General features: G+C 40.2%; 1 protein-coding gene across 2 annotated transcripts in view; it reads left to right on the forward strand.

Moving 5' to 3' along the window:
- The window catches only part of ADGRB3 (adhesion G protein-coupled receptor B3), an 883,764-nt gene extending 882,177 nt beyond the window's left edge, over positions 1-1,587 (forward strand). The window contains exon 32 of one of the 2 annotated variants that reach the window (XM_005688755.3): positions 780-1,587. In XM_005688755.3, coding sequence (XP_005688812.1) covers positions 780-968 — 189 coding nt within the window. In that variant the 3' untranslated portion in view covers positions 969-1,587. The remainder of the gene's footprint in view (positions 1-779) is intronic. The other variant, XM_018058811.1, reaches the window with a different exon arrangement.

Below are 9,100 nucleotides of genomic sequence, written 5' to 3' on the forward strand. Positions count from 1 at the left end.
TTTCTCAAGCACCTATAACACTGAAGTTCTTGGTGGAGTTATAATTAGGCAGATCTTAAATCTTAGGTGATTAGAGGGTGTGGACTGTGAAACTTCAGAAGAAATGGCTTGTAGATATTTCTTTTTAAACCCTTATATTGCTGGATATGTCTTCCAAAAAGCTGTGCTCTTTGAAAGGATTTTTGGTAGTGTGTCATACAGGTATATAGGAAATTGTGAAGAATATACAGCAGAAAAAAATAAATCACACAAAGCATTTTCATATTCTAAAAAGGGTAATTTCTTGAAAAACCAAGCAAAGATAGAGATCTAAAATTTTATTTTATAAAAGAAGGCTAGTTTGGGTTATAGTTTTTAATATTACACAACATCCCCTATGACACAGCTTCAATTTTTTTTTAATCACACCAAAGATTCTGCCAAAATATGTAAGTGTTCTACATTTTGTGTTAATGCTCCTTCCTACCTGAACCTACAGCCATCCTGACACTTCACAACATGCTCCCAAACAAAACATGATCTACGTTGCCTTCTATATCACTATTCACTTCCTGTGATTGCTGGAACGTTTCAGGGTAACTCAAAGAAGGTGTTCATCAGTTTGTTCAATGAAAGAAAACTGAAATCAAAACCATTTCCTGCAGCTGGCCACAATTTCCAATCATCTCTGAATCACATAAACTGGATTAAGCTTAAAACAGGCTCTCTTCCTGGAAATTTCAACAAGTGGCCACCCAAGTCATCAAATAAATGATTCCCTTCCCCTCTCTTCTTGACAGGAAAACCCAGCACCAAACAAGAATCCATGGGACACTTTCAAAAACCCCAGTGAATACCAACATTACACCACAATCAATGTCTTAGACACAGAGGCAAAAGATGCTTTGGAACTGAGACCAGCAGAGTGGGAGAAATGTCTGAGTTTGCCTCTGGACGTGCAGGAGGGGGACTTTCAAACAGAAGTTTAACAGAATCAAAATGGACTGTGGTGGAGACAAAATGTATTTGCACTGACGCTTAAGACTTGGGAAGCCTGACATTTCTCTCCAGACAATGCGACTCTCCTACGTCAGCACCTCCATGTGCCAAATGTCAGTGGTGTTTGTTTCGGTAACTTCTCCCCGGTCAGGCAAGTGGAGAGAGGCCCAGGTGTACAGTCCTGACTGCCCTGTGTTGTAAGTACCCGTGGAATGGATTTGTAAGGTAATCTTTATAGATAAACCTCAAGCAACGATTCATGTTGTAACCGCTTCATATGGTTTAGTTTTCAAAAAACTTCACCATGAAGCACAATGTACATATTTATGCAGTTTTTAAAGTTTATAACAGTCTGTTTGGCCATTACTACACTTTTTACTTTATAATATAAAAGCAAAGTTTTTGTCATTAAATGAATGTTTGTTGAGCTACATTCTTCATTGCTTTAAATGCAATAAAGTAATAATCTCACTTTTATATGAATAATATATTTCACATCTTTATTATTGCAGTTTTCTCTAGAAAGCTCTGAGTAGCTTTCTCTGCTGCAGCTGTGTATAAAATATTTAAAATGTTGTATGGTGTAAATAAACTTTTGTCTACATATCAGTTTTTTAGTGCATTTTATTTTGGATTTGTTGAACAGAAATTTACATATTTATAAAGTTTTTTTTTCCATTACAGATACTGAAAATGTATTCATGGTTTTAATAGCATACCGTTATTACTCCTTTGAGGCTTATGATTTCTCCAATGTAATAGTAGGTTTGTATAGTGCTTCTGTATTTTCTACTCAAACACCCTTTGGAACAATGTACCATGTAAATGGGGCTTGTCCGAAATCTGCTGGCATCATACTCTTACATAAATATCATGTTTTTTCTATTCTTGTGGCAAAAAAAAAAAAGACAACTGCTAATAGAAAACAATAAGTTACCATACAAAAAAAAAAAAAATCCAGAGACAATGTTTGTTATCAGTAATGAAGCTCACTGCATGTTCCACAAAAGAAACTACTTGTACTGCTGTTCTTCATAGCATATGGGAAGATGAACTTAACTTAGGATTGGAAAAAAACCTCCTATCTGTACATCCTCTAGCAGAAGGAAAGGGGAGTGGATGTACTTGGCAGATGCTTTATCTGATGTGAAGAGTCTGAGATGAGCCAACTGCAGAAGGCTTCCTGGTGTTCTGTCTGGCTTTGGAGCTGCACAGTGATGCCCCCCAGCCTGCAGAGCGGCACCAGAGGAACCTGGGAGCCCTGGGGTGGGGAGGATTCGGGCAATTTCCTCATCCTTTCAGGGGATGAGGAGATTGTGCTTTACAGTCTGAGGGAAAAATAAAGGGAGTGGGGAGGAGATTGGGGGCTTCAAAACTTCTCGGATGTTTATTTAGATTAGCTTGCTGGTTAAGCCTGCACTGCATGGTCTTCTGTGGTGGGCTCCTGCTACCAGTGACCAGGGGACCCCAGCCCACGGGCCACGAGGCAGACGCCAAGGTGCTTCAATCTCAGGCGCGCCTCTAAGCCGAGCCTTAAAACCCAACTCCTGTCAGACACCTTTCCTGTGCTCCAGGTGTGAGAAGTATATTTTTAAACAGATTTTAAAAATAAAGTGACAAAATCATGCTAAAATGCATATAATATAACAAAGCACTGTTTTTTAATAAAATAAACTTGATGCTAATTATAATGTAACTGTAATATTTGATGCTTATTAAATTTATCAAGTGACTTTCTGGTGACAGGAATAATATTTAGTAATTTCTCTCACTTTCTCTATTATGTATAAACACACACATATATGCATGTGTGCATGTATACATACACATATACATATATACACCTATACATAGGTGTGTGTATGTGTATAAAATCCATAACACTCAGCTCCATCTTAGTACCCTCTAGAGAGAATGAAAGTCATATACACAGTTCTCCATTCCAAACCATAAAATATTGATGGAAAGTAAAAAACCACAAGTATAGGTTTGAAAATTCTATATGTTTAAAACATAAATTTAATATATTAGACTAATATTTCTTCTAAAATCATAATATTCAAGGGCATGAAACAAAAACTGACTTTTTTCACCATTTTTCCCTAGTTTTGATAACTCTAAATACTAGAGTAATACATGAAACCTAACCAAAAATTGCATACTTAAAAATGTTAGGGTAAATGTTTTGGTTACTCTAAGAAGGATGCCAAGTCATAGTGGTGCTTTTGTTTGTTTTTTAATCTGTAAGAAGAAAATGCAAATCAGTCAGTATCACAGAATCATAATTTTAAGGCAGCCCTCTTCCAGTCCATGCCTTCTGAGTGTGTACTGTCCTTAAATACATGGACTCAGTCACAGTGCTGAGTACAGCGGTCCCCTGACAATCTGGGCACGTACCTCAAAGCCCACTCAGCACCTGCCAGAGTCCTGGTGCCCTTGGACCAGACAGTCCCTGCCTCATGACCAGATTTGACCTATGGGGCCTCCCTGGTGGCACAGATGGTATTGTTTCTGCCTGCAATGCGGGAGACCAGGGTTTGATCCCTGGGTGGGGAAGATCCCCTGGAGAAGGAAATGGCTATCCACTCCAGCATTCTTGCCTGGAAAATTCCTGGACAGAGGAACCTGGCAGGCTACAGACCATAGGGTCACAAAGAGTTAGACACGGCTGAGCGACTAACACTTTCACCTCAAGTTACACCTCACATTTCATCCTCACCAACTTTTTCATGGTTTACCAAGCTAGAAAATAATTTCTCCTGTGAACTCTTCTGGCATTGCTTCTGTACCTCTCCTAGGACTTTTAAGATCTAGATCTTCTACCTTGTTACTTATACACATTTCTGATATTCTCTGATGGACTGTAAGTGCCTGGAGGGCAGGATTCATGTCTGATGCATTTTTGTGCCTCATAAGGGATCTACCACAATAATGTGCACACAATAAACATGTGTTGAATTATTTGTGGAATTTATTTTAGTATTGCTTACAGTTATACATATCAAGTCACATGTCCCCAAAAGTTTACTGAACAGTCACTATGTGTGTATTTCTGTAAGTCTATACTCTGTTTAGGGTTCTATCCCTGGCCCAGGAAGATTCCACATGCTGCAGAGCAACTAAGCCCGTGTTAACTACTGAGCCCGCTCTCCAGAGCCCATAGCCACAACTACTGAACCTGTGTGCCACAACTACTGACGTCCTTGCACCTAGAGCATGCACTCTGCAATGAGAGAAGCCGCCACAATGAGAAGCCCTCCCATCACAATGAAGAGGAGTCCCCACTCGCCGCAACTAGAGAAAGCCCGCAAGCAGCAATGAAGACTTAGTGCAACCAAAAATAAATAAATAGATAAATATGAGATCGTTTGTGAAACAAGTATTCATATTATTTAAATATTAAGAAGCTCCTATAACCCCCATATTATCATTTTGTCCTTCAGATTACCACATGGGAAAGAATTAATTATCCAAGATGCAGCTCAGAAGCAGCTGACCACCTTAGCAGGTGACCTAAGATCACCATAAATAAATACAACCCAATATTAGGGCCCAGGTCTTCTGACTTCTGCTCTGGGACCACTCCTGTGATTTCATAGTGTTTCCAGTTTTTTCTTCTAGATTACTAATTTCCAAAATCAAACAATGGTAAGTGGAGATGTTTTTCAGGCGAATCACAGAGGCAGAGAACTGAAAACACGCGTTAGGTGCCCTGGGGATGCTGAGACTGGGAGCTTCTGGGAGCAGCAAGGCATGGCTGATCCAAAACAACAGGTGGTCTTAAAGAGATTTGGATCTAGAATCCATCGTGTGGTTCTACTTGCACCTGCTTGACTTCTCAAACCCACTTGAAATGTATTTAGTTTTCCTCTCATTGTGTTATTACCTGGACACATGCAACAGGAGTTAGAAGAGAGAATCCAACCCGAGTTTTCAGACTGGATTCAGACACCTGGTAAAAATACACAATCACAAGAACTTTTTTTTTAAAGGTGTAGTCAATAAGCCATTGTTTCAGAAAATTCATCTTGTAAATTTTGAATCATTCTCAGCTTCTTAGGAAAACTTTATTAGTTTTAATTTTCCAGAGGTATCTATGTCAAAATTAAATCATGAAATTCTATCATGTTGGAGCACTTCATTGAAGAACATGGGACAAACATGTCTCTGGCATGTCAGTCTACACAGTTTTAAGTGATGAAAAAATCACCTTGCCCTCCTGAGATACTTCTGTAGTTACCTGTAACTGGTGTAGTGCAATAGAAAAGAAGTTTAATAAGAAGAGAACCAGAAGAATATAGAGGCTGAAGAAATTTTGGCAACTGATGAAAATGGTAGTCATATTTTCGGTGTCGTAAACAAGTCCAGATGTAGGTAAGGAGTACCTCTGTTTACAAAAACTATTGCAGTAAGACCGAGAACTGCTGACCCAGGGAGAACACTCCACCTGTGAGATCCAGCGCATCCCAGACATCATGCAGGAGGGAATATTGAGCAACACAGGAAAGAACTGGGTCAGAGAGTGGGATGAGCGGATGGGGAGACCAGGCAACTGAACAGGGGGTGTCTTTCTTGGTGGCCAGACAATTCTGGGACAGACAGACAGGTAGGGGAGGTTGTTCCATCTTCCATGTTTAATCTCCTGCACACACTCATGCTCATGGTCAGTCGTGTCCGACTCTTTGCAACCCCATGAACTGTAGCCCACTAGGCTCCTCTGTCCATGGAATTTCCCAGGCAAGAATACAGGCGTGAAGTGTCATTTCCTACTCCAGGGGATCTTTTCGACCCAGGGATCAAACCCATGTCTCTTGCATCTCCTGCTTTGGCAGGCAGATTCTTTACCACTAGCACCACCTGTTAATCTCATAGTTTTTTAAACTCAAGGATGGGCTAAAGTTCAGCTTGACTCCTTGTATCTTTCCACCACACAGCTTGCTGGTCTTGAGCTGTTGGTTTAGAAATACAAACTTTCCAAAATGCAAAAAAAAACAAAAAAAAAAGCACTTTGGTTTGTAATTCAAATAGAGCTGGGATATGGGTACAGATGAGGAAGTACCTTTTCCCTTGACCAGGCTCCTGGTGATGCTAGGTTCCTGCACCCCCTCCCTCCAGACTGGGAGATGGAGGGGTCACCTTCTTGCACTTTCATAGACTTGGTGCAGGTGCTTGAGAAATATTCCTGGCCTGTAAAACCTGAAAGATGCTTTTTAAAATACCTACATCTCACAGAGGCAGAGAATTTACAATTCCAGTTCAGTTCAGTCACTCAGTCATGTCCAACTCTTTGTAACCCCATGAACCGCAGCACACCAGGCCTCCCTGTCCATCACCAACTCCCGGAGTCTACCCAAACCCATGTCCATTGAGTCGGTGATGCCATCCAACCATCTCATCCTCCATCGTCCCCTTCTCCTCCTGCCCTCAATCTTTCCCAGCATCAGGGAGTCAAATAATTCAAGTCTGCACAGGTGGAATTCCAAATTCTCTCTAATAAGAACTCCAAGACAAGGCAGGTCAAGGACCTAGAGTCCAGGAGAATCCTGTCTGAGATTTGGTCAAGTGAGGGGAAGGTTAAGATCTTCCTGGTCACAGGTAAACTCATCCATTGACACCTGAAAACTAACTAAACTGTTAAGACATCCACATGCTTAATCCACTAGTGTTCATCACCTCAAAGCATCAAGCACTTCCCTCCCAAAGACAGCAATTCATCTTGAAAATGACTCTTCTGGTGGCAACCACCAATGTCAGAGGCCTCAAGCCCTCTTGAGGAGAGTCTGCTTAGAGCTTCCTCCTCACCAAAGCCACTAAACTCCAGGAAGAGGAGCTAGCCCACTTTTAATAATCAATTCTCCATGAAAGGGTCACAAAGATTATTGTTTCAACTTCTCAAATGAATGCCTGGCATCACCCAGTAGCTCTCTTTTTCTCCGTCAAATCTAGAATTGCAGTCCTAAAATGCATAGAGAATTTTACATAGAGACTAAAAGGTAATTTTATGTAGTAATTGTATTGTGCTTCATTCTGAAGTGAATTTGGGATAGTTTATAAAATATATATACATAAATATATTTATTCAACAAATAGTTAAAGTCTGTTGCAGACTAGATACTAACATAGCATCTAAGAGGGGTGATTCAACAGTGAACAAAACATGATCCTTATTTTCAGGGACTTAGTATCTTTGAGAACAGACAGACCAAGAAAGAGAATTACAATAATTTGATGGATTTATGCTAGCAAACTCTTGGGAAAGACACTGATACATAAGTAAAAAACATGAGGAAAGACAATCAAGGTGATCCAGAGGCTAACTTAACACTTAAAATATATGCCTCAAGGTTCTAGACTCTTCTCTGGGACTACCAACAAGTGACAGCTCTGAGCTCCCTAGAAACCTGTGCAAATATAGAAACTGCAGTTCATTCTGTAGTTCACAGTGTCCCTAAGATCAAAGCCAACATCTCCTCTGTAAACACAAAAGGCAAGAGGTGCTTCTCATGAACCCTCATGCTGCAGGTGAATTCTATATAAATAGCATCCTTATAAATTTCCTGAACATTATAGACATAATTCTCACATCCCCCACCTTTTGGTCTTTATGCAAACCCTGTTTTATTTTAAATGTACACATATATGCATACATACTCAGTGTGTCCAACTCTTTATGACCCTGTGAACTGTAGCCTACCAGGCTCCCCTGTCCATGGGATTCTCCAGGCAAGAATATTGGAATGGGTTGCCATTTCCTTCTCCAGGGGAATAGTCCCCACCCAAGGATCAAACCCATGTTTCCTCTGTCTCCTGCTTTGGCAGGCAGATTCTTTACCCCTGTGCCACCTGGGAAGCCCAATATACATATATAGGAGAGCATGAAAATATTTTTTATTATTTTTTACAAAAGTTTTAAATATTGCACTCCATTGACAGTTATTACAAAATATCAGCTATCTTCCCCTTGTTGAACAGTACATCCTTGAGCTTGTCTTAACCCCAATAGCTTGTGCCTCCCACTCCCCTGCCCCTATACTGCTGTCCCACCTCCCCTCTCCCTACTGGTAACCACTGGTTTGTTCTCTATATCTATGGGTCTGCTTCTTTTTTGTTATATCACTAGTTGGTTGTACTTTTTAGATTCTACACATAAGTGATATCATAGAGTATTTGTCTTTCTGTGTCTGACATGTCTCTTCATGAAGGATAATGTGATGATTAATTTATGCCTCAACTTGACTAGACCATGACATTTGGCCAAACACCAGTCAGGTTATCATGATGAAGGTATATTTTGGAAAAGATCAACATTTCAATCAACAAGACTTTGATTAAAGCAGATTACCCTCCATAATGTGGGTGGGCATTATGAAATCAGGGAAGGCCTTCAGATATAAAGACTGAGGCTCCCCAACAGAGGGAATATTCTTCCCCTAAATGGCTTCAGAACTAGAGCTGTAACACCAGCTCTTCCACAAGTCTCCAGCTGCTGCCTGCTCTGCAGATTCAGACTCACTAGCCCTCTCCATCACCTGAATCAATTTCTCAAATCTCTCTTTTAAAAAAATTATACCCATAGACACATACACACATCCTATTGGTTCTCTTCCTTTAGAGCACACAAGTAAATAGTTAAGACTTAAGTACAATCACTAAAACCAGTTTCTCACAGTCAGAATATTGTTCTGCAAGAACAAAGCTTCCCCATTATCTGGTTGAATGAAAAAAAAAAATGGAGAATATTATTCTACTTCCAGAAATCACCCATGAAGATGACTTTCCAAAAACCAAGATTTTGGTAATAATTTTAAGTTCTTTCTGTATGCTTGTCAATACTTTATGCATAAATATTCATTTAATCCTCAAAATAAGCCCAGGAGGCATGTTCTATCATTATTCCCATTTGGGATCCGTAACTCCTCCAACACCGCACAAGGCAGCAAATGGCAGAGCCGGGACATGTCCTCAGAGTTTGACCCCAGAAACGAAGCTCCCAATTATTCTGCTGAAAACTGAATAAGGTTCAGGGGGTAGGAAGTTCAAGGGTAAACTCACTGGTAGGTATTTGGAATGAATGAAGGGCAGACCTGCAGAATCAACCAAAGACATGGGCATCCAGAAGACC

The sequence above is a fragment of the Capra hircus genome, chromosome 14 (genome assembly GCF_001704415.2).
Source record: "Capra hircus breed San Clemente chromosome 14, ASM170441v1, whole genome shotgun sequence".
Lineage (NCBI taxonomy): Eukaryota > Metazoa > Chordata > Mammalia > Artiodactyla > Bovidae > Capra > Capra hircus.